Source organism: Danio rerio, chromosome 18 (genome assembly GCF_052040795.2).
Source record: "Danio rerio strain M-AB ecotype USA chromosome 18, GRCz13ab, whole genome shotgun sequence".
NCBI classification, from domain to species: Eukaryota; Metazoa; Chordata; class Actinopteri; order Cypriniformes; family Danionidae; genus Danio; species Danio rerio.
This window is the reverse complement of record NC_141038.1, coordinates 35,066,649-35,093,660: the sequence shown is the minus strand read 5'-3', so window position 1 is coordinate 35,093,660 and position 27,012 is coordinate 35,066,649. Positions and strand designations below refer to the sequence as shown.

The following is a 27,012-nucleotide window of genomic DNA, read 5'->3' as shown; positions in this document are numbered from 1 at the left end:
CTAACCCTAGCATCATAAAGTCTCTTGTTTCTCAGATGGTTCTTTGTAGCAGCTGAACTTGCCAATTGATATGCACTTCTCAACTCACACTTCATCTGTTTCACATACTGATGATGTTTTACCTAATTTTCATTATGTGGGAATATGCCAAAACACAGATCAATGGGCAACCTCGCCTCCCTACCAAACATTAGGAAATAAGGGGAAAACCCAGTGGAGTCGTTTTTAGTGCAATTATAAGCATGCACCAGCTGGCTTATATGTTGGCTCCACTTTAATTTCTTGTCTGGATCAAGGGTTCCCAACATGGACAACAATGTGCGGTTGAATCTTTCAGGTTGGGCATCCCCTTGAGGATGATAGGGCGACGTTTTTGACTTACGAATACCAAGAATTCCCAACAACTCTTTGATCAATCTGCTTTCAAAGTCACGCCCTTGATCAGAATGAATGCGAGTTGGTGATCCGTAATGTACAAAAAACTTCTCAAACAGTACTTTTGCGACTGTCAAAGCCTTTTGGTCTTTTGTTGTAAAGGCTTGAGCATAACGTGTGAAATGATCTGTGACAATCAACACATTTGAAATTCCCTTGGCATCAGGCTCAATAGACAAAAAGTCTATACACACCAAATCTAAAGGGCCTTTACTCGTTATGTGGTGTAATGGTGTGACTTTTTGGGGTAAGGTCTTCCTAGCCACACATCTGCCACATGTTTTGACATACTGAGTGATCTCAAAGGCCATTCGAGGCCAATAAAACCTGTCTTTAATGAGATCCATGGTACGCTCAGCTCCAAAATGACCTATGTCATCATGCATAGCACTTAAGACCACAGATCTTTACTTGGCAGGTAAGATTAACTGACACACCTTTTTTTCGGATCTCTGTACTATTCGATATAATAATCCATTCTTTAGTTGTATCTTCGGACTCTCCCTCTGAAGTATAGCAACCTCAGGGTCCTTAGATTCTACATCTAAAAGAGGCATCTCAGTCTCCATGCCTTTTATAATAACACCAATAGCAGGGTCAGATCTCTGAGCCTCAATTAAATCACTCTGAGTCAGCTGTTCCAGAGGACCGATTTCAAGATGAGAGGCAAAAGAAAAAACATCAGGGATCGCATCAGGAGGCGCACCCAACTGATCAATAAACCTGGGGGGATCATCAGCCTTGACCACACTAACCTGATGACAAAGGGCCTTTATACCAGAGGATGGTATATTTTCCCATTCTTCCTGAAGTTCTTGTGCATTCCTAGATAACAAGTCTGCATCAACATTGTTCTTGCCAGGTTTATACTGAACATTGAAGTCATAGGTACTCAAAGCGGCTAACCACCTGTGGCCAGTAGCATTGAGTTTTGCTGAGGTCAACACGTACGTGAGGGGATTATTATCGGTTCTCACTGTAAATTTGGCGCCATATAGATAATCATGAAACTTGTCTACTATGGCCCATTTCAAGGCAAGAAACTCAAGTTGATGAATGGGATAATTTTGCTCAGACCGACTCAACTTCCGGCTCGCAAATGCAACAGGACGCAATCCCTCCGGATATTCCTGGTTAAGCACTGCTCCCAAACCATTCAAACTTGCATCTACATGCAGCACATATGGTTTGCTTGGGTCTGCAAATGCTAACACTGGAGCATTTGTAAGACAGTGTATGATCCTAGTGAAAGATTCATCACAAGTGTGATCCCAACGCTCACCAAAAGAATCTGACTCCCTGAAATAAGAATTCTTTCCAAGAACATCAATTTTCCCTTTCTTTTGGGCAGGAGGGTAACCTTTTGTTAACTCAGTCAAGGGTCTAACAATAGAGGAGTAGTTGGCAATGAAGCGGCGATAATACCCGCAGAAACCAAGAAATGATCGCAAAGACTTGAGATCAGTAGGTTTTGGCCAATTCAAAACTGCCCTGTCCTTCTCAGGATCAGTCGAAATCCCTTCAGCCGACACAATGTGACCCAAATATTTTACTCGTGCCTGACAAAACTGACACTTCTCAAGTGATAATTTAAGACCACTCTCCTCCAGTCTCCCCAACACTTTGAGAAGGCGCTCTTCATGCTCCTCAAGTGTTCTCCCAAACACAATGAGGTCGTCCAGATACACAAGACACTGCAACAAGTTCATATCTCCTACTGTGGCCTCCATTAATCGCTGAAATGTCGCAGGGGCTCCAGATACACCCTGCGGCATACGCTTAAACTGGAAAAAGCCAAGTGGACAAATAAATGCGGTTTTTTCCTTATCAGCCTCTGACATAGCAATTTGATAATATCCACTCCTCAGATCAAGAACCGTAAACCATTTGCTTCCTGACAGACAATCAAGAACATCATCGATGCGGGGCATTGTGTATTGATCTGGAATGGTTCTGGAGTTTAACGTACGATAATCAATACACATACGAACCCGACCATTTTTCTTTCGGACAATGACAATTGGCGAAGCATAAGGGCTACGGGATTCTTTAATTATGCCTGCCACTAAAAGCTCTTGCAGGTGAAGACGAACATCGTCAATGTCAGCAGGCGCAATACGCCTAGACCGCTCTCGGAAAGGCTTAGAGTCACTAAGTCTTATGTGATGTTCTACATTCTTAGCTAACCCCACATCCCATTCATCCACTGAGAAAACACTGGCTCTCTCTGACATTTTTTTTTATCAAGCGTGCCTTCCATGGTTCTGGGATGGGGGAGTCTCTAAAATTAAACATAAGAGGATCTACAAATGTCTGCGGAAATTTTGATGTCAGTGGCACTGTAGCTACATCCACTGTATACACCTGAGCGAGAGGCGTACCCACTGGGATGGCAGTTTCTTTTTGGGAGTCATTGTGCAACGGTAGTAAAAAGTTTTTCACATCCAAGTTGGAGGGCGTCATGACCAGAGAAGGGACCAGCACACCAGCAGGAAGCTTTTTATCTTCCATATTCTCCACTACTAGAATTTCTTTGCCCAATGACTGGACTTGTTTTACCTGACAAACAGCATAGCCAGTGCTACGAGGGGGGATGGATAATGGGCCAGGACCTAACCACATCACATGTCCTACTGTGTCATCCTTAGCTAAGGAACCCGATGGCAAAATCTGTTCACAAGTCTCCAACTCATAAGGTAAGATTCTTAGAGATCGAACCACACCATCATTGTCTAACTCTTCACACTGAGCCAGCAAAGCTTGAAATTTAGGGGTATTGGTACCAAGAATCACTGACACCGGGTCAGGACTCTTTGGATCTGGGCATACCAAAGCCAAAAGTGCAAGTTTTTCTTTTTCTTCTCCCTCAGGGGTGAAGAATGCAACACCCACAGACACAAACCCTCTATAAGGATAATTGGAATCACTAAGACCCCATATAGCAAGGTTTGTAAGTGGCTGTATCTGAATGTGAGGAATGTTTTTCTTATACCAGCTCTCAAACAAAATTGTGACACGTGAACCGCTGTCCAGGAGGGCTTTGCATAACTGCCCCTCAATAGCCACATCAATGAAAGTAGACGGACCAACTAACCCTTCTGGAATGGAGTTAGGTGAACAAGAGTCTACTGCTCCTCGTCTAACAGAATAGTTTGCCATCGAAGCAGAAGCTTTTCTTTCTGATTCTTTGTCACCTTTGCTTTTACGAAGTGCACGGATAAGTTTCTGAATGACTTTTGTTAAATCTTCAGGAGATGTACACTTGTTGGCAAAATGACCATCTTCACCGCATCGATAACAAAAAAATTCAGACAAATTGTCTGATGACTGAGACCTGCGACTTTGACTGGAATGGGTTTTACTCTCTAGTTTTCTCCCTTCTTTCGATGAGGAAGTAGCATGTGAGACTGTCAATACTTTGACTTGTTCTTGAAGTTGGAGCACCTGTTTCCGTAAAGCTTCAACCTCACTGCCCTGCACTGTACTAAACCTCTTTAGAGCTCCATCCATTTGCTCATTTCCTATTTCTCGTTTTTTAGTCAACTCCCCAAACTGAGAGTGCAAAGCTTTTACATCTGCTTTTAACTCCTGCATTTCAGTGGGTTGCATTTTTTTCTCTCTAGTCTGAACCTGTCTCACTTCAAGATTTAATTTACGGCGGGAAGCGTCATACTCTTCCTCCTCTCTTATCTCATTTAATAACTGCAAAAAGGTGGGAGGTGTCTCTTTTCTTTCTCGCAGACGGAGGTGTACTAGAATCAAGTCAGACTCAGATGAGCCTCGCACAAGCTGTTCAAGTCTAACCTGGTCCATGCGTTGATAAGACACACCTCCTCTCTTTACAACTTTTCTGAGAGCTCGATCTAACCTCTGTACAAAATCTGAAAGTTTTTCACCTTTCTGTTGGTGCATAGCCCAAAAGGCAAAATATAGGTCCTCTCCAGACTCAGAGGTGCCAAATGTGTTCTCTAAAGCTTCTAGATACACTAAAGCATTTGCATCCTTGTTATTTAACCTCACCGCCTGTATTATATCCAAAGCAGGTCCTCTCAAGCTTTCAACTATTCTGGTCCGTTTCTCCCGATTTGAACAGTTACATTCTTCAACCATCAAGTAAGCCTGTGCCAACCAATGCTCTAAACTCTCTTCCCCAGGGGGGTAGGAACCATACCAGAAAAGATCCGCAAGCGTCTAAATGCATTAATTTCACTGTTTGGCTTCATTGTTTTTTCTAACAAATCTCCCACTGCCCTGATGATGCTATCAGGAGAACTGCTTTCTAAAGGCTCTTTAGGAAAAAGGGCCTCAACATCAGCCATCGTTTTTCCTTCCTCTTGTATTAAGGTCTGGAGTTTGGACAAAAATGACTGAGATGTACTCACCGAAGGGGTAAGTAAAACAATCTTCCAGGGCCCTTCCTCACCTGGAGGTATTATCTCTGGAGGGGTATGCTCAGGATCTAAAAGCTGACTGCACTCACACAACAATAAATTAGATTTCAGTTCTGAGTGAAATTTTTCAGCCCTTACACGGACCCTCCCAAATGCTTTTACTGTCTCGACTGCCCGTTCAACATCTGCTACTTCAGTGCCCTTTGGAACATCCCTGAGAACTAAAACATGAGATGGGTCAATCTTTAACTCACTACACCATTCAATGAACTCAGTAATCAAATCCTCTGGTTGAATATCCATACTGCCAACTGTTCTACTCAATACACTCCTAAAAAAAGTATGTATATATTTACACCTGGCTAAAGGGGGAAAAAAAAGAATCCCAGCGGTGCCTCCATTTTTTATGTAGCACTCTCTTCACTTGACACAAGAAGAGGGCTCTGGGTTCCCAAAATAACTGTATAAATTTGCAATTAAAAAATGACAAAAAATGAAATTTAGTAAAACAGATCCTTTAATTCTCCTTTAAGCCAATTGTAATATATTGTTTAACTGAACATATGTTGAAAGAAAACAATAAAATGGAATAAAAATTCAATAAATAGCAAAATCACTGCCAGTAGTTATAAATGTCTCTCATATAAAATGACAAGAATTCAAAAATAATAAAACAAAATAAATTTCTTCAAAAATATATGGGTCTGTCTTATTTCAATATAAAAGTCACTTTATAGTGATATAATTTGTTTCTGAAATATCAGACTGAAGATAACTAACTATTTAAGAGTATAAACAAAATAGCTTTGCAGAAAGTCCTAAAACAATAATAAATAGTTGTCCTTACAACAGAAACGACCCAGAACCATTTAAATGCACTAATAAAAGTGCAAAATGTTCACCAATAAAGACCTTAATACTGAACAGTCACAGGCAAATGGTTAATTCCCTATATTCAATATCACACAGCATTCAATTAAGAAAATTATTGTTCACTGGGCCCAGACTTAATATGTGTGTAGAAAAAAAAAGGAAAAATGTAAATAAACAAAACAAACACCCCCTCGTTGCAGGCCTGTACGTTGCTTGGGAGCGTTGTGGCAAGAATCAAATGCCCCTTCACTCTAACGAGCAAACACAATGTACTCACAAATCCGAACCGATCCTTCTGCTTGATCCAGTTGACTCACGCGACGCCGACGACTCGAGCAGATGACACAACAGGTGCAAACTCGTCCAGCGCAGTCAGCAGGAACAACGATCGCCTTGAGACTAATGTTTATTTAGATGGTAGTATCTAGCATTGAAATCCTCAGCATTCGTTAATCTCTCGTCATCCCCCAGCGATGTCCGATCTCTGCAGTTCACATCAAACTGATCAAGTTGTCTCAATAACCGCACGTAGTTATGTTCTCGACAGTCTGGTGAAAAGAAAGCTAAATTTTAAACAAAAAATAGCCAAGGAAACAGCGTGAAACACTCTGCACGTTTCTTTCAGCTCTCTCCATTCCTTTCGCTTTCACTCTGAAAACCCCGCCTCTCTCTCTCCCCAGTCCTGTCACTCAGGCATGTCTTTCAGCCAATCAAATTGGAGTATGTCACAGGTTAACCATCAAGTTAGATGGAGGCAAGAGAAGCACATGTTTGTTATGTACATTTCACCTAAACTATACAAAATGTATACAACTTTATTTAAAACAGAAAAAATACATAAAATCCCTAAAATAAACAAAACAAAAATCCAGTATTTGACACTTGGAATAATGTTTAATTTACCTGGGTTACATATTATATACATTAACATCAGATACCTGTCCTGATCTCAGGGGTTTCATGTATGATCACTTTTATATACAGTAACATCAAATACCTGTCCTGATCTCAGGAGTTTCATGTATGATCACTTTTATATACAGTAACATCAAATACCTGTCCTGATCTCAGGGGTTTCATGTATGATCACTTTTATATACATTAACATCAGATACCTGTCCTGATCCCAGGGGTTTCATGTATGATCACTTTTATATACAGTAACATCAAATACCTGTCCTGATCTCAGGAGTTTCATGTATGATCACTTTTATATACAGTAACATCAATTACCTGTCCTGATCCCAGGGGTTTATGTATGATCACTTTTATATACAGTAACATCAGATACCTGTCCTGATCTCAGGGGTTTCATGTATGATCACTTTTATATACAGTAACGTCAGATACCTGTCCTGATTCCAGGGGTTTTGTGTATGATGACTTTAAATAAAAATAGAAAATAAATATGAGTTATGTTAATTAACTAAGATTGAGAAAGAAAAATTATCCACGGTTTATTACAGAAAAATGTGGTATTTATTTGTTTAAACATGACTGAATACCATATTTTAAACTACAAAAACACGGTTAATCTTACCACAACCATTATTATTTGGTTTACCATGGAAGTACAAAAGCCCAGAGACAGTAAAACAGAGTAAAACGAGGTCAGCTGTTTTTGCTGATAAAATCTTTAAAATATAATATTATAAAAAAAAAAAAGCTGTATGATTGTTTTTTTCCTTTGTTATCCACCGCGGTAAGTTCTGTATCCATAATCATTCTGTTTGAAATGACCGCGCTAAAAAACATGTACTGCGCATGATCGGTGACCTCTCAGTATTGTATTTTTTTCTTTAAGGGGGCGTTTCCCAAACACTGACCAAGCCACGCCCATTTTACGCGTGGTAATGAAACCCCTGGAATTTAGTGCATGCTGCATGGCAAGTGTGTGACTGCCAGATGTGGGTAATCCTCATCATTTTCTTGCTGTAAAGAGTTTGAAGTGCAATAGCTGTAAGTTTTGTTTAAATTTAATTTGGATGATATGTATATTTCTGACATGTGTAAAGTAGACCAGATGTTTTTTGTATGCATAGCTTGTGCCTTAGGACTTTCAATGCTAGTCACAAATGCATAAAATACATAGAAATCTAAAGCAGAAATACAAATGTGTGTGTCAAATTATCACCATTGTTAAGGCCTATTTTAATTTGTGTATTAGATGCGTTTTAGTTATTACTAAGAATTGTTATCTTTTTCCTTTTTAGTTTCACTCTGGTCAATTATAAAGTTTATCTGAGCAGCAATAAAAGCTGAATTATATAAAGCTTGCATCTCTGGACTTATAATGGACGGAGTTTAACTTGCTGTCAAACTTCTAAGAGGCAAATGAGGAAGGGAGGACAGTATACTACAAGTCTTGTCAAAACAAGCACATTTCAAAAATGTTTACACAGACCACAAGATAGCAGCTAGCTTTGCATGTGCTAAATGCAAAAGCTCATTTATGTCTGCCTATTCTTTATTTTGTGGATTTTTATGTATTGATGCAGAGAGTACATTTATTATGTACAGTGCTCAGCATAATTGAGTACACCCCATTTTTAAAATATATATTTTTTTATTTCTCAGCAAATATAAGCAATGTATTTTGGCACAATTTAACATAACAGATTTATTAAACAGATATATTTATTAAAATAGTATTTTAGTCACCAAACATATTCAGCAATTAAAAAGATATTATTAAATTTAAGCAAAACATTGCAAAAAAATTACAACCTACAAAATTTCAACCAACTTTTAAATTATTATTTTTTTTGCTTCTCTTGATTTTAACAAGAGTTGACTTATTGTCTTTTAACAAGAGACAATAAGTTGCTTAGTGATAGCCAGCATGGGTTTAGAAAATTGCGCTCAACCATGTCAGCATTGCTTTTATTTACTGAACATATACGTATGGCACTAAATAAAGGACATGTCACTGGAGCTGTATACATAGACTTTAGAAAGGCCTTTGATACAGTTAATCATAATATTCTTTTAAACAAATTGATCTCATTTAATCTCTCTTCTTTTGCAATAGATATGTTTTCATCATATTTATCCAATAGATCTCAGGTTGTTAAAATTGGTACAACAATTTCCCAGGCATTAGGTTATTCTATGGGGGTTCCTCAGGGAAGTATTTTGGGACCTTTACTTTTCCTGATGTATATCAATGACCTCCCTCAGGTAATTAAACATTCAGATTCTTTATTGTATGCAGATGACACTGTACTTTTTGTGTCTGGATCAAGTACAGACACAATTAACAATAAATTAAATACAGATCTTCAGCATTTACATGAGTGGCTGCAAGACAATCATTTGACTATTAATGTTAAGAAAACAGAGTGTATGTACTTTTATTCACCTAGGAAAAAAATATCCATATCTTATCCCCTCACTTTCTCAAATCAAAAACTATCCATTGTATCCACATATCAATATTTGGGAATCAGTCTGGACTCTCACCTCACTTATTGTAACCATGTTCAAAATGTTTATAAAAAGCTGAAACAAAAGCTATTTGTTTATGGCAAAATTAGGACAAATTTGTCTTTTTCTGTTTCAGAAACTTATCTGCATGCCATAATCTTGTCTACCTTGTCTTACTGTCTGCCTATTTGGTCTCTCACAACAAATGATATCTTGGAGCCAATAGCTAGACTATACAATAGGGCCTATAAGATATACAACAGACTTTCTGGATGGACACATCACTGTTTTGCTCTATCACTTTCTAAAGCTTTAACATTTCAAAACTACATTATGAACACAGGCATCAAACTGTACTATCAAATTTTAAATAGCTCTACCTCAGCAGCCCTTTGTGCATTGGTACCTAAACTCAACTCAAGGACTGATCGTTCCACCAGATCTGTAACAAATGGATGTTTGCCAGTACCGGCTTTTAAAAACTGTTATGGACAGAGATCTTTCTTTTATGTATTCACAAGAGTCTGGAATGAGATCCCACAACATCTCAAAACAATACCAACACTGAGACTTTTTAAGAAATCCCATGATCGTCATCTGATGGTCAACTATCGCTGTAGCCACTGAGATAGTAGCCTGCTTTTTTTTCTTTAGCTTAAATGTTTGGTGATTGTTTGTACTGTGTTGATGGATGAGATGTTTGTCTGTTTTTATGTTCTGCAGAGCAGGAACCTGCTGAAAAACAGCATTCATGCTGAGTCAGGCCCAAATATCTTTTAATCTTTTCCTGTTTAAAAATTTTAAATAAATAAATAAATAAAAATTTTTCCTTTTTTTTTTTTTAAATTGTATTTAATATTTTTTATAACATATAAATTTAGGTCTACTAGTTTTTGGACATTTATCGTAAGTTATATTGTTAGATGAGCTTCAGATTCGGCTTAAGTACTGACTAATCTAATCTATATGCACAAATATACTAGCAATAATAGCTTCCTATTATTCATTCATTCATTTTCTTTCGGCTTAGTCCCTTTATTAATCTGGGGTCACCACAGCGAAATGACCCACCAACTTATCCAGCACGTTTTTACGCAGTGGATGCCCTTCCAGTTGCAACCCATCATTAGGAAAGATCCATTCACACACACACACACACACACACACACACACACACACACACACACACACACACACACACTATAGACAATTAAGCTTACCCAATTCTTTTTAAAATCCAAGATGGCGCTGCTCTGCTGGCGACGTGGAAAGGGGTGCTTGCTGTACTTTACTTGTTTGTCTTTGTTGTACCTGTCAGATATGTTGGTTTTTAGTTTTTTATTCATATATTGGACAATTAAACTCCTGCGCGGAGGCAGAGATGGAAACTGCTGGTCGTATAGGAGTGATTCGAGTGAATTGATAAACAAAAAACTGCTTGTCGTGTCATGGCTAATTCTGACTAGCTGTGTGGCGCAAGGAGTTTTGGACAAAATTCAGCGATATAGCAGAACGGAGCTTTTGGATTTGCGGAGTTGCGGAGGACTGTCACCCACCAGATTTGAGATGGATTTACCTGAGGAACTACTGAGGCAGCCGAGGCGCGTTTCGGGTCGGATCAGGAAGCGAGGCGGGAGAGGCGGCGTCAGACAGCGGGTCCGGAGAGCTTCTAAACTTCCTTTGCCGCCAGTGATTCTTTGTAATCCACGCTCACTGAAGAACAAACTGGATGAACTTCGCACGCAAGCGGGAGCTTGCTTCGAGTACCGTGAGTCTGGTCTCATGGTTTTCACTGAAACATGGTTGTGTAATGAAGTACCGGAAAGCTTAATACAAGTCGACGGTTTTTCCCATATTCGCTTGGACAGAGACGAGAACTCCGCTAAGACAAGAGGGGGAGGGGTCTGTGTCTATATCAACGATCGTTGGTGTCGAAATTTTGCGGTAAGAGAAAGCATCTGCAACCCTGACCTGGAACTTTTGTGCGTCACATTACGTCCGTTCTATTTGCCAAGGGAATTTACTAACATATTTATTTGTGCAGTTTATATCCCACCTAGTGGGAATGCTATCAGAGCTGCAAACCAAATAGCTGACTGTGTTCATAAGCACTTACAAAACAAACCTGATGCACCCTTTTTGATTCTTGGTGATTTTAATCAGTGTGGACTGGAAAAATCCTTACCAGGTTTTTTTCAATATGTTAAGTGTGGAACAAGGAAAAAGAATATTCTTGACAAGTGTTATGGCAATATTAATGATGCTTATGTTGCCAAAGCCAGACCCCCCCTTGGTAACTCGGACCATAACGTTATCCATCTCCTTCCTACTTATCGGTCTGTGTTCAAAACAAGTAAACCAACGACTAAGGTCATGAAGACATGGTCAAATGAAAGTATTGAGGAGCTAAAGGGATGTTTCCTCTGCACAGACTGGGACATGTTTTATCAGGATGCAAATATAGATACTGTTACAGAAACTATCACAGCATATATTTCTTTCTGTGTGGATTCTATCATTCCACAGAGAACCATTAAGTGTTATCCGAACAGCAAACCATACATAACAGGGGGAATTAAAAGCTGTATTAAAAGGAAGAAATTGGCCTTTAGGGCAGGTGATACCGTGGGGCTTAGAGCAGCACAAAAAGACCTTAATCGGGAACTAAGGAGTGCAAGGATAAAATATAAAGAACAGACTGAACAACATTTGTTAAAGTCCAATACAAAAGAATTATGGAACTCAATTCGGAGAATGACAAATATGACACCAAAAAGAAAGGCATTATTCGCCTGTAACGAATCTGTTAAGGCAAATGAATTGAATGATTTCTATATGAGATTTGAGACAGATAATTTTAAAAAATGTGAAGAAATTTTAGGGGAAGTAAATTGCAACATGGCTGAAAAAAGGAGGTTAATACATCAAGGAGACGTGACTAAGGTTTTTAAATCTTTATGTTCTAGTAAGGCAATGGGACCTGATGGTATTACATGCTTTCTTCTAAAAACATTTGCTGAGGAGCTTACACCAGCCTGGCATCGCCTGTTTCAACTCTCAGTGGATACACATACAGTACCAAAGCTCTGGAAAAAATCTGTGATAATTCCAATCCCAAAAAAGCCTTGTCCACAAGACAATAATGATTATAGGCCAGTGGCCCTAACATCAAATGTCATGAAATCATTTGAGAAGATTATAATAAAAGAATTGCGCAAGGAAGTTGAGCCGTACTTAGACCAGTATCAATTTGCATACAAAAGTAACCGTGGCACTATTGATGCAATTTCCACATTAACACATCTTGTTTTAAAGGGCACATATTTTAGCCCTTTTTTGAGATTTAATACTAATATTATGGTTCTTCTGAGTGTGCCAATATAGGTTCAGATCAAAACGCAATTCAGATATGGTTATTATGCTGTGTTAAAAAGTGTAAATTTAGAGGCGTGTACACGGGTTGCTGTTTTGGGGTGTGTTGTTTAACATGATAATGAGTTTCGACTGCCCGCCCAACGTAACAAGGGGGCGGAGCCAAGAGCGCGTCTGCTTTGTGCACCGTATCACAGAGGCAGACAGTAAGAGTCATCATGAGTGAGAGGAACACAATTCAACCCTACATATATGACCCAGACTCGGACACAGATCAAGCAGAGTCGACTGTTGAGGAATCTATAATCCGAATGTGCCAGAATGTGTCAGAGTGGTACATACAAAATATTTTATGTTTTTGAATACTTTTACAGCCGCTATGTAACTATGCATGCGCCATCCGTAATTTGTTTGATAAAGTTCGCGAACGTCATGCGTTACGTCAAACACAGACAAGACATAAAGATATCCACAGAGATAAATTTTGCATTGGTATGATTTATTCGTAATTCATGAATATTGACGTTGACAAATATTGGCAGGTGCTTGTGTGGCAATTGTGAAAAAATGCCAACTGAGGCTGAAAATGTATGCTGCAGGGAGATACCGCAGGTAAATTTCCAGTTTATGTTAACGTTGCTGCTCAAAAGACATCGAATGAGATAATAAACAGCATAACTGTGTCGTGTAATAAGGTTAGAAGACGAATGGATCAACTGGAAATGCAACCCTCGTGCATGACGGAGCATCCAGGAATGGATCCCGTTTGCTTCAATATTTATTCCTTGCAAAATGCATCGAATATATACAAAGCAGACTATGGTCCCCTGCGACTTCGTGGAGTGCAAAAGTGAGTTTAAATAAATAGAAATAATAGCAGGTTACCTTGTTCATGATCTGCATGCTCGCTTTCTTTTTAAGCACATTAACGCTGTGTAGTCAATACAATAGCGATAAAGTTGGTTTTATATCCGCACATTCAGAAGTCCCTGTATTGTTTATCATGATAGTTTAAACATTCGATCGTATTTAGCATGCAAGTATGACTTGTAAACAACATTAAAACTATCTACTTGACTGTAAACAATGTTGTACTTTGTCATTTGCTGCTAATACGATTTCCCTATTTTGAATTTGCAAAGAATACTTTACTGAAATGATACTATTAAGGAGAATGTCCGAATATCTGAATATAAAACCAACTTTACCTCAATGTCAATAAAAATGAAATACGTACCGTTTTTTATTGCTGCTATTTCTGAGATGACAATTTGAATGACTTCATAAAAGGCTGAGTAATGCATGTACTTTTTATTGAAAAATAATTTTAAATTCACTAAACATTAATATATAAACTCTTAAAATATATAAAAATCAGTATGGCATAGAAACATCAACCCTTCAGAAAAGATGCTTCAATTCCTGAGTCATATAAAAACTTTATATTGAAGTATAAATTAAAATGTGATGGCAAATATAAAATGTATCCTTGTGCAAATATAAAATATAAACTCCAAGTTGTCACTTTGTTGAATGAAATACAATTGTCCATGAACATTAGAAAGTACAGTATATCTACAAACACATACAAACATATCAAATATACATTGGCAGTTGAATAAACAAAATATGACTTCTGAAATTGTTAAAGCTAGTTATTTTATAAAAAATAAAAATGTATATGTGATAACTCCCAAGTTCAAATTGTAGTGCAATTTCTAAAACAATGTTTTATTATTATGTCTCTGTTAGACAGTGCCGCTTTTTGGCTTATCGGAGCTTTGTGAGCTGGTGTTGGGGTTTCCTCGGGCGGAGAGTCCGTGTTGTGATTCCTGCCTGTGTGGTGCTGAAGATTCGAAGACAGTTTCCTGAAGAGCAGGGCAGCTATGTGGGTTTTAGGATAGCTATTGATTGAAGCGGGTCACCCTGCTGGAGATAGCCTCCTCCATCTCAGGTCGATCGTAGGCTGATGATAGAGCAGGTGGTATGTGAATTCCCAACACTTCATCAACATAGGGTGATGGGTCCACAAACACTTGGTTGAAGATGAGGTCCAGCAGCTCTTCTACATAACCTGTGCAATATAACAGTTATCTCTTTAGTAACTTAATTTTGTATTTTGAGTAGTGAGTTTTCATTGTGAATGTAAAGTGCAATTATTTTTTTTATTTATTGAATTATTAATAATACTATAAACATTTATATACATACCGAAAGTTTGCTGTGTCTTCACTTCTCGGACCCTATACTCTCCTTTCTTTGCCTTTGGAAAGGCAAGCTTGTAAATAGGTTTACCAGTTGCTGATGTGGCCTGGGGACGCCCGGCATTTTCATTGTAATGCAGTGCAGCCAAGTACAACCTAACAAAAAGAAAAATGTAAATGACGTACCATGACAAGACTGTATAGTATTGTAAATATTAATTTCTGATCATTGGCTTTACCTGCATAGCATCCCCAGAAAAGGGAATACCACATTTTTGGGTGCAAACCGCAGTATGACGCTGTGGAAAGCTTCAACAGTTGACGTCTGGTGGTGAGGACTTAGCTTGGCCACATCCTTCAATATTCTCTTGTTAGCGAGAACTTTCTCCAGCTTGTAGAATGGCATCGTTGCTAAACAAGCAAAAATTTAAGGTATTAGAGTCGAAATCAAAAACAAATCTGAACAATGAAACAAGCTCTATTTTGAATTAGTTTTAATCGCAAAGAATATTTTATTTGTCTGTATACAACTTACCAGCCGACAGCCATTTGTTCTTGTCTCTGCTTATCCGTTGCGGATGCAGACAAGCCGGAAAACTGGGGTCTTCATGTACATGTTTGTCTTGTACATGGTTTAAGATAGAGGTCCACTTTGCCACTCTTTCAGGACCTGTTGTGGATGATGCAGCAGTCCAGTAGATGTGGTTTTTGATGCTACGTAACCATTTACGCAACTTCTCACACCCCTTTATCTGGCATATCTTGTCCAGTTTTTTGGAAATTCCTGGAAATTAAAGAAAAAAAGACATCAACACAAAAATAATAATAAACATGTAAGAACTTTAAATAGCAATTTAATCTTAAGTAAATTAATAACTGCTAAATTACATACCTTTCTCGATATGCCACACATCGTAAAACTGAGTGACATTTCGATCCCTGAGGTATTTCTGTATTTGAGGATGTCGGTCTGTGATGATGCATTCCAGACGAACACCGCGGGCATCCAACAGGTCAAGGCTTCTCTTTAGGCCTTCTTTTTCCATATGGTAACTGCCACCCACCTCATTACTCTATAAAATTTTAAATAAGGTTAAAAAAAAAAAAAAATATATATATATATATATATATATATATATATATATATATATATATAAATCAAACATTTTCAATCCAAAATATTATGCTAGTTCACATAAAACTTTTCTGTATTACCTGGACTAACTGTAGGTCGACCACTGTGTTAGTTGCAAGGTCCATCATTGTATAACTCCCATACTTGGCCGAGTGACCTTCAAGAACAAACCGTACATAATTATTCTAAACACATTTTTGGAATAATTGTAATGTATTTCATATTTATTTTTTTAATTAGACTGTATTGAATTAGAAATTAAATCTTTTGACTAAATACCTGGGGAGTCAGCCCTCATATCTCCTCCAACAATCACATTCTCTCTTCGACTGAGCTGTTCTAGCATTTCACTCTGCCAATTTCTCCACTTGTGGACAATAGCAGGTTCAATGCAAAGTCTTGCATGACGGCGAAATGAATTATATTTAAAAATGTGTAGCTTCATTGCAGCAAATACCTGACAACAGAGAGGAGAATTTTTAGTACAATGTGCATGCACCCTGTGACAAAATTTATATTATGTTTCTAAAAAAAATGTGATAAATTTTGATAGATAATTACCTTTTCAACTACAAAAAATGATGCACCGCTCAAGTAGACTGCAGCAGAAAGATGCAGGTTGCCAGCTGGAGTACTACCAATAATTGGCTGACTGTTCCATTTTCTTACAAACTCGCAGTGTGGGCAGACTTGCTGTACGCTCAGAAATGTCCCAAGCCTTTGTGACTACATCACATCTCCTCTGACACACTGGGCAGTCACTGAAGAGCTCCATGAGGCATGTTTCATAGACAATGAACTTGGCAATGTTATGAACTGGGCATTCTTGGATTCTGTAAAAATAAATATACACATTAACATAATAAAAAAAAATTATGATGAATGTTATGATGACAATACACAATCTTTCAAATAATTTACATAATGCATAAACTCACGACAAGTCTGTTGGTTCAGTTGCAGATGTGCATTCCTCTGCAGGGTCAAATGTCACATCCGAGTCTTGGGCTATAATTTTTGACTCTGTCAAAGTCTCTTCGGCTTCTTCTTCTTCCTCCTCCTCCTCCTCCTCCTCCAGCTCCAGACGAGGTCTTTTTAGTGAAGGTTTGAGGGGTGTCGAAGTCATAAACGCAGTAGAGGACGCTGATGGCACAGTCAGTTCAAAACTGGATATTGTTGTCTGGACACCTATAGTGTAATTTTATGATTAATCTCATTGCACGTTTATAAAGATAATAAAACACGTTTCTAATGCAGCAACTTAAAATAAACTGAGAAATTTTAACTTACTTGTACTCCTGCGTTTAGCCTGAAGCGTCCTAAAAGACAACTGGGTGCCAACACTGTGTAAAGATGTGTGAAAAGTTTCTGTCTGGCAAGCAACATCCACCTTGTTGCTCTTTGTCGACGTCGTGGCCTTTGTAAGAAAACATACATGTTTTAAAATGACCTTTATTTGATTAAAACATACCGATCTTATTGTAAACAACTGCAGACCACGTGCAAGTACAGTGAAAAAAATTACAATAAACATCCCACATACAAAACATTAAAAAAATGTTTAATTTTTTCTACGGTTTCTGTTTCTGATGGCTAAAACCCCTTTATGTACACATTACCACTTAAAGATTCGAGTATTTAGACTGTTTTAGAAAAGCACAATAGCTGTAAACGCGCAAACATCCAAAGTAGCTTTAGCCGCAGATGCTATTTATTTCTGCTTAACATTACAGTATACACATTACAACAAACATCCCACATAAACAACAAACTTTAGCTGTAGCCAGTACTGGTTACTGCTTTATTACAATGTTTATATTTTTCTATGGTTTCTGTTTCTAATGGCTAAAAGCCCTTCTTGTACACACTACTACCACTTATAGCTTCGATTATTAAGATTGTTTTAGAAAAGCATAATAGCAGTGAACACGTGCAAACAAACATCCGAAGCAACTTTAGCGGCTTTTAACTTTTAGATGCTATTCATTTCGGCTTACGATTACAGTACAACAAACATTTAACAACAACAAACTTTAGCTGAAGCCAGTGGTACTGCTTTTTACAATGTTGCTATTTTTCTACGGTTTCTGTTCCTAATGGCTAAACCCCCTTCATGTACACACTAACGTTACCATATGCAGCTTCGAGTATTCAGACTGTTTTTGAAAAGCACAATAAGAGGTAAACACGTGCAAACAAACATCCGAAGCTACTTTAGCCGCAGATGCTATTCATCGGCTTAACATAATTAGAATGCTAAGGCTAGAAGTACATAAAATGTAATACTTACTTGAAGTGAGACAGGATCACGTATTGTAGGAACTGATCCGGTTTTCAAAAACAATTTACTCGCGAATCCGGAGTTGTATTGTCCCGCGTTCTCGAGGCAGTCTACGCTAAAGTGGTTAGCGCAAACATACAACAGTTTTGGTACATTTTCAGGCACCTTGTCTTCAAAGATAAAACTCAGCCACTTAAGCCTCTGTTGCTCATTTGCAGGAAGACGGTGAAGGCTCTTGTGCTGAGCCTTACATCCTAAAATAGCACAAGGGTGTTCTCTCGGTGGCATCGCTTCGACGTTCACGCTGATAATGGCGGAAACGGCAAACGCAGGATATGTTAATACGCGCAGCTGTCAATCAATTCGGTGGGCGGGGGGAATCGCACACCTACGTAATGGTGCGATCGATTTGAAAACAGCTCCAATTGGCCGACCCTTTTTTTTGTAGTTAAATTGAAAAAAAAGGACTGGGTGTGTTCATATCACCCCAGTATGATGGTCTATACACTATACCAACACACAGATCTGTCCAAACAGCTTGAAAAGAAGATTTTTTACAATAGGTGCCCTTTAAAACATCTAGAGAGCCCAGTTGCTTATGCTAGGTTACTTTTTATCGATTTTAGTTCAGCATTTAATTCAATTCAACCACATAAACTTTTGGAAAAGCTGGTAAAAATGCAAGTGAACCCTTTTGTTATTAAATCGTTTTATTCTTTTTTAACAGACAGGACCCAGCAGGTAAAATTTAATTCAGGGTTATCTGGTGTAGCAACAAGTAGTACAGGGGCGCCACAAGGGTGTGTAAGTTCACCCTTTCTGTTCACCCTCTATACAAACGACTGCGTTAGGCAGCAGACAAACCAATATATTCTTAAATTTTCCGATGACACTGTACTATTGCACCTTTTCACAAAAGATGCCAGCATCATGGAATACAGAGCGGCTGTAGAATGGTTTGTCAGCTGGTGTGATGACCACAATTTGGAAATTAATGTTAAGAAAACGGAGGAGGTCATCATAGACCCCAGGTCAGTAAGTGATAGGAGCTCTATTGTGGTTTATGATAAAGACATTAAGCAGGTTGATTCATATAAATATTTAGGAGTGAACATTGATAGCGAACTTAATTGGCACTCTCAGGTGTCAAGTCTTTGTGCAAGAATTCATCAGCGATTACACTTTTTACGCAGACTAAGATTATTTGGAGTGAGTAGCAGCATAATGATGACTTTTTATAAAGCAACAATAGAGTCTATTTTAAGATATGGGATTATTGTTTGGTTTGGGAATCTGACAGTAAAAATGAAAACCCAAGTAAATAACCTGATGAGAGTGGCAGGAAAAATCATGGGAATTAAGACACTTGGTTCACTAAAAGACATCTTTGAGTTGTGCACAATCCAACAAGCCAACAAGATTTTATCTGATTCTTCACATGTGCTGTCTGTGGAATATGAGCTGATGAATTCTGGCAGAAGATATAGGGTCCCGTTGTGCAAGCATAATAGATTTAAACATTCTTTTGTTCCTTTTTCAATTAAGTTGATTAACGAGCAAGCAAGGAAGGATGGTCAAAGACTAAGATAACAGGATTGGTTTGAACAACAGAGGGCAGTGGGGCATATGGTACTTTAATTATTTTATTTATTTTTTTTTATAAAAATTTTATTAAAATTACTGATTTTATGGAATCATATTTATATTAGGAGGTATTTTAGGATTAGATTTTAATGTGTATGTATGTTACATGTTGTCTTGTTGGTGTCGATGTACAGCAGAACCTTTTTTTTCTAAAACAAATTTCTCCTACGGGAGACAATAAATTTTACCTTGACCTTGACCAATTCACCTGTACCACATGTCTTTGTACTGTGGGAGAAACCGGAGCACCTGGAGGAAACTCACATGAACATGGGGAGAAAATGCAAACTCCACACAGAAATGCCAATTGACCCAGCCCAGGCTTAAACCAGCAACCTACTAGCTGTGAGGCGACAGCACTACCTACTGCGCCACCGCTTCGCCTTAGCTTCCTATTAAAAATATGAATTTAAAAGAGAGATTTGTGAGGGGTGTCCTTGTATATGTTGAGCAATGTATATGTAACCTACAGTGTTGGGAAGGTTACTTTGGAAATGTAATAGATTACAGATTACAAATTACCCTATTTAAAATGTAATAAGTTACAGTAATTTTCGATTACTTTATAAAAGTAAAGTAACTAATTACATTTGATTACTTTTTGATTACTTTTAATTTTCTAATAAACATTTTCAACTAAATAATTTTCAAGCATTTATACAGAGCAGGAGTGAGCTTACAGTAGCTCTGTTTACTGTTAGAATCTCAAAAGCTTTCATCACTTAAATAAAATTAATTTAATTTATTTAAATTTAAAGTAGAGCCACCACAAAACCAGACCTTATCACAAAAACATGTTTACTGTTGTTACAAAATCACAATGTTAGTTAGTTGTGCAGGTGATTTATGTGGCATTTGCAATAAAAAAATACATCTAATTTTTGAAATTTTAATTTTTAAATCGAAGCCACTTAAATCCAAATCAATCACATCTTAGTGATCAATAAAACTGCCAATGAATCATATGAGGCAGAACTGTTCATTTCAATTATTTACTGTAAATAATATGCTGTACCAAACAGGAATAAATTATAGTACATAACAGCAAAAACAAAAAAATCCAATAAAACCAGGTGTTACACATTTTAAACAATATTGATCCGCGATCTGTAAATGTAGCTTGTGTGGACACTACTGCGCTGCTTCACTAATAAAATAGCTTCGCTACTGTGAAAAGCTATTTGATTTTTTTAGCGACGCTACTGAGAAATGTAGTTAAGCTAGCTACACTGGTAATGTGATAACATCACTTTGGTCAGAGAAGTCTGCTGGTGCCATAAAATTCACAAATCGATAACTTTATAAATCATAATATATCATTAGAAATTAAAGGGTCTGTTTTTATTTCTGTACACTCACGATAACGACAAAAACATTTGCTTTTATAAAACAAAGAAACGCTAGCTTACATACCTGCAGATGCTTCCTCATGCTGCGCCCATGGCCATTAATTTGATTTAACAGTAGGGGGGACAATAAATATAATATTTCTTATGAGCAATTTTTAAAGATTTTTTGAAGGGGACACAAATAATACAGCCGAATTGTACTTATATGTCTCCGCAGTTAAAAATGGTTATATTGTTCATATTACAGCATGAAGACTACATCATTTTGGTTATTTTCCAAGTTTTTCTCAGGTTCAATGACAGCAAATTTTTCTTGAAAACTATTTATTGCATTGTTTGTTGTGTTGTTTACAGTCAACAGACTGACTCCTGAAGCAGAATAAATGCAGGAAAAGACGTTTTCCATACTCATAATAACTAACTGGTTTACATTACACTTGTTAAATTGAGAGATCATATTGTAAATTGGTGAGCCTGTGAGGTTCATCTGCTAAACAGCCACAACTCAGAAAACATTTTAAAAAATTGTTCACCCCTAAAAAAATTGTCATTATCCCTTCAATAAAGCACAACACCCTTACCTGACACTGTACATCTGACTGACCCTGCTCTGCCTGTACCTCAATCAGTTCTTTCTCCTCTGCCTGTGATTGATAATGTGACATTAGTATTTTCATAAGCACTCATTCTGAAAGCCAAATTGCTAAATATGTGAACTTTTTGTACTTGGAGTTTTGCTGCACTGAAAAATTATCTTATGTCCATTTTCCTTTTCTGTCATTTTATCATTGAGGTAAAGTTGCTTTTTTATTTGCACATTCAGTCTCTCATAATATAACCTCAGAAGAGTATTCATTGGAAATTCTAAATAGTAAAATTATATTAGCAGCCAACAACCATTAAAGCATTGTTTACAGTTAGTGTTAATATTATATTGGTTTACCTAAAGGTTCTATAAAGACGCTGCAACTGATACAAAATACAGCAGCCAGAGATTTATTAAAATTGAAGACACAAGAACATACCACAGCAGCAATAATAGAATACATTTTAGGATTCTTTTATTAGTTTATAAGGCACTACACAACATGACACCTTTCATACTTTTCTGACTGCTTATCAAAATATAATCCAAACCGTTTGCTACGCTCTTCTAGCACTCGACTTTTAGAATTTCACTTTGTAAATCTGATGCGATCTGGCGGCACTTCGTTTAGTCACTATGCTGCAAAATCTTGGAATTGTCTCCCAAATTAAGTAAAAGAATCCCCCAGAATTTATTTTTAAAAAACTTAAGAAGCACCTTTTTAAAATTGCGTATGAATATAAGTTTGTGAAGTTTATGCAATTTATCTATATCGTGTAGGTTTATGTACATATGCATGTACGGTGTGTGTGCATGTATGTAAAGAATATTTTGTGTGATTGTGTAGATGTATGCAAATATGTGTGTACATGTATGCTTTTATCTGAGTATATATTTTGCTTTAATTGTCTAATATACATTATTTTGTATTTGGTTTATTTTACAATGCTTGTTTGTTGTTTGTGAAGTGCCTTGAGTTCCATGTATGTAGGAAAAGTGCTATACAAATAAAATGTATTATTATTATTAATGTTGTTTTGAAGTCAAACTTGCATGAAATTTCAGTTCAAATATTCAAAGTACCATGGTAAACAATGTATGGAGCTGTCACTGAATGAAGGTGCGAATATAAAACCAACTTTACCTCAATCATTTTATCTAGTCCATGTCACTGCAATGCAAGTTTATTCTGTAGCACATTTTATATACAATGCTAATTCAAAGTGCTTTACATAAAGAATGAAAAACTATCATAAAAATCATCACAACAATAAAAACAAGGACATTTTATATTTTAAATTAATTTAGTCACCTAAGAATAGAACTGAAATTGATTATACAAAAAATACAGTGGGGCTAGTTTGGACGTAGCACAGTGCTCATTTAGCAAATCCACAGATAAACAATATGCTAATTGTGGCCGTTAATGTAAAGTTAACATTATGCCAAGTCGTCACAAATGAAACAATGCACTTTGGCGTAATATTTTGCAGTGCGCCACTAACGTATGCAACAAGCTAAACAAGCATACGTTAACTACATGAGTAATTTTAACCGCAGATTCATGGACATCTGTAATCTGCATTTTTGCCGCAACTAATTTATAAATGATTCTGCATTAACTTTGAAGAGAATCGATTTATTTAATGTGATTAATACACCATACTTACTCAAATTCAACATTGACCTGTAGCCACACACCAAACTTCTGCGTCTGTCTGTCTGTGACTGTGTGACAGGCTGCGTGTACTTGAGGAGTAGGTGGATCAAACCAATATGATGAAGTGGGGGTGAACTCTTTCTAAATGCATTTTAAATAACAAATGCGTTTTTTTTCTACTTAGACAATTATTTTAGGTATACACACATATATTTTTCAAAATAGAAAGTGCGTTTATATATATATATATATATATATATATATATATATATATATATATTTATATATTTTATTTGGTGAGGAGGACAATGAACATGTTCCCCCCGGGATTTACGCCCGTGGTTGCGCCACAAATCAAAAGCATCATCGGTTGAATAATTGGCCTTAGCAGAAGCCATCGTGCATATCAAAAACAGGCAAAGCAATAGATTAATATTATTCAACATATCACAGAGATTTAAAGAAAAATATTAGATGTAACCCCATTTGTAATTTTTAACATTTTCAAAAGTAACTGTAATTTAATTACATATTTTTCTTAGTAACTGTAACTAATTACTGTTACTTTTATTTTGTAATTAAATTACGTAACGGCGTTACATGTAACTAGTTACTCCCCAACACTGGTAACCTATTAAAATCAGTAGATTTAAGATCAATTTTAACATGATAGTGTCCCTCGGCAGAATTTACACTTGGGTTATTTGCTGTATAGACTAATTTATCATTTATAAGTCAAGTAGGAATAAATGGTTTACTAAACAATGCTAAATTCACCTTTTTACAAAAGATTCTCACATACAGGTTAAAACAAGTGCCTCCTTACTGCAGCCCGCAGCTTCATTACGAATTGGACCAGGTCCCCTATGTTATGGACTATCACCTACACTTCCCCCCACCCTAAACCCCACCGTCACAGTAGCATGGGCAATATCTTAGTGTGCGGTACAACTACATATTGAACCTGGTCCAGTACATCACACACAGACTGCAGCGCGGGCATGCTGGTTAAAGCTGACAAATTCTGCATGAAAGAGTGGTGCCATCTAGCGGATTGTGCTATGAATCAACGGAAGTAATTATTGCTGATGTAAAATAGTGAAGTAATGTAATTTGTCAATCATATGTAATATCAGCATAAGGTAATTAAGCTATTTTATATAAAAAATTAATAACAAAAAAAATGAAACCAAAATTGCTTCTAGATTGGCGTAAACAATTTGTTTTGTTTTGCCAAATTAATTATTTTTCAGAAAATAGTTATTTCTTTTAGTATTTATCCATCTTCCAAAGTTTATTTATGATTTAATTTTGACAGGTTTTTTTAATAATGTAAACAACTGTCATATTTTATTTGTCGTTTGTGATGAATTGCAGTTTTACAAGTCATTTAGTTTTTAGTAATTGCAGTTTTACAAGTCATCGGCTGTTTTTAGTAATTTTCTATGATTATTATTATAGTTTTTTTTTTGTGTGTGTAAAAAATTATGTTAGTTGTCTTTGCCTTTTTCTGTCCTTAGCCAATCAAATACTTTTACATTATTAGTGCTGTGTTAGCATTAAAATATTATCTCATATATGCTTTAATAAATTTGAACATGTATTTTTTTCTTATCTACCATGTGTATACTGTATATAGTCATTACATGAATTATTAGATAATAAATATTTATTCATCCAAATGTCATAGAGGCATGGGTACTGCTTTGTCATTCATACTTTCAAGTTATCCATGTAGACATCATCTTGATCCATAATTCGCTCCATTTATAGATGCCTTAGAATGCCTTAAACAGGAACTTTGTAGAAAGTTGAGGTTTGAACTCTTCTCATACTGTTAATTTTGAATCAAGCCATTTTACAGCACCAGATAATCAAATAGATAAAAAGTAGGGTTTTAAAGCAGAGAACCCAATGTTTAACTATTACTTTAATAATAACTAACCAAACCAAACCACTAGCTATTTAGTTCACTCTAGCAACTATATAACATAAAAAACATAGTACACTTAAATAATTTAGTGCTTGTTGCTGTTTATTGTTTACATGTTGTGCTATCATAATTTCACTTCAGCATTGTAGCATTATAGTAGCAGGATAGCTTACACTTTTCCAATGCACATATCAAAATAAAAATAGGTTTTCTTTTCTAGAGTGGAGCCTGGGGAAAATGAAGTTCTTGGTGGCCTGCTTGAGCTAGAAGTAATAAATAGTCTTTATTAAGCCTGGCTGAAAACATAGAAGAAAAATTTAGTGAGCTAACCATTGTAGTCAGCAACCTCAAGTCTAATGTCCAGCAGGTATTGCAACAGAATGAAGTGTTGGCAGAAGTGAAAGAGAGAGTGGCAGATATCCAGAGGTCACTTTCCATTGCTTCCTCACTACGAGATGGAGTGGCTTGTAGGATATGCACCAACATTCCCTGCTCTGTGCTTGTTATTACTGCATGCTGTGGGCGGGGTGTGGACCCTGTATTTAGACATGTCTGAATGAAAACGACAGCTGCTTGTTATGCAAAACTAATATGTTTGCAGGCAAATAAGTGTTTTTAGAGGCCTTAGCGAGATGTTGGCAAAACTGGTAAATTAAGTTGGTTTTTGCTGACAGTGACTAGCACAAGTTAGGAATTTTACATTGCATGCAGGATACATTTTTATTTTTTGTCTTAAATGCATACCTGAAAAGGCCTCTGTTTTTTTTTTAGCTGTCAGAATTTATGGCCATTCCATTTGTTCTAAATTGTTTAAGAAATGTTTTAATAAGCATAATAAACATGAGTACAAAGTCCGGTTTTAGTGTTTACTTGTAGGCTTCTTCGCAAGACATTGGATTTTAATTTTATTTCTTTGTTACAGTAAATAAAAAAAATGTTCAACCTGCAAATGGACTTATAATAATAAGTCACATGTCAAAAAGTCCTGTTGTTTTTGTGACTAACTTGATCAACTTGACAACTTGCTGATATAGAAATGCTATGAGTGACTGAGGCAATGACAGGTCATGTCAGTTTATGTAACAAGTGTATAATCACATGCTGTAGCATAGTCGATTCCATACTGTAGGTCAGGAGGGCGAAACAGACTTACAGAATGGATAATAAATATTACACCACCCATGTAAAGATATTGATAATGAAAAAAAAATCCTGATATGAGTTTTGTCATTAATTGAAATAACTTTTAATGAGCCTTTTTAAATGGGACCTTTAAAAAGATCTTTAATAGTAACCAGTAATGATGTCAAACAATGAGTAATTTTTTTTAAAATATGATAACTAAAATCTATATTCACTGCAAATGTACTATTTGTTTATTATAGACAAAACACAACAGCAGCTATTTTTCCAATCTATGTGTAATGCTCACATATGTCTCCAAGCCTTCTCAGAGATTGGTTGCGGCTGAAAGGGCATCTGATGCATAAAAACGTGCTGGATAAGTTGCCGTTCATTCCACTGTAGCGATCCCGAATTAATAAAGGGACTAAGCCGACAAGAAAATGAATGAATCAATGTCTCCAAGCCCTCCCATAACAACCCACTGTTACCAAAGAGACAATCTTAAAACATTTCTTCATACCTACAGACTGACAGCAGCAGCGTTTCCCTCAAGTGGGTCTCAAGAGGCCATCAAGTGGGTCTCGTCCAAAGGTAGCAG

At 36.8% G+C, this 27,012-nt stretch overlaps 2 protein-coding genes across 4 annotated transcripts in view; both read right to left on the bottom strand.

The window, feature by feature from the left end:
- The window catches only part of LOC100332501 (sterile alpha motif domain-containing protein 3), a 191,781-nt gene that overhangs the window by 104,439 nt on the left and 60,330 nt on the right, over positions 1-27,012 (bottom strand). The window lies entirely within an intron of this gene.
- Positions 13,794-23,469, bottom strand: LOC570184 (uncharacterized). 3 transcript variants are annotated; one of them, XM_088651282.1, is made up of 12 exons: positions 23,367-23,469; positions 21,692-21,754; positions 17,127-17,253; positions 16,775-17,024; positions 16,398-16,669; positions 16,116-16,293; positions 15,917-15,993; positions 15,594-15,774; positions 15,237-15,485; positions 14,941-15,112; positions 14,709-14,857; positions 13,794-14,571 (listed from the first exon to the last, which is right to left on the bottom strand). In XM_088651282.1, exons 6-12 carry the CDS (start codon positions 16,279-16,281, stop codon positions 14,402-14,404), a joined length of 1,164 nt encoding a protein of 387 aa, XP_088507408.1. In that variant the 5' UTR covers positions 16,282-16,293; positions 16,398-16,669; positions 16,775-17,024; positions 17,127-17,253; positions 21,692-21,754; positions 23,367-23,469; the 3' UTR covers positions 13,794-14,401. The 3 variants fall into 3 exon arrangements, with proteins under 3 accessions (XP_088507408.1, XP_087149402.1, XP_087149403.1); XM_087293276.1 differs by lacking the exons at positions 21,692-21,754; positions 23,367-23,469 and adding an exon at positions 18,127-18,429; XM_087293277.1 differs by lacking the exons at positions 21,692-21,754; positions 23,367-23,469 and adding an exon at positions 18,127-18,429 and having other exon boundaries at positions 16,116-16,234.

Bases quoted from the DNA above. Each gene is read 5' to 3' on its own strand.
- LOC570184 (XM_088651282.1), bottom strand. From the start codon at position 16,281: ATGAAGCTACACATTTTTAAATATAATTCATTTCGCCGTCATGCAAGA. The intron at 15,775-15,916 runs GTAATACAGAAA...AAAATTTTATAG, and splicing joins TCGACCTACAGTTAGTCCAG to AGTAATGAGGTGGGTGGCAG. The intron at 14,858-14,940 runs GTAAAGCCAATG...TCTTTTTGTTAG, and splicing joins TTTCTGGGGATGCTATGCAG to GTTGTACTTGGCTGCACTGC.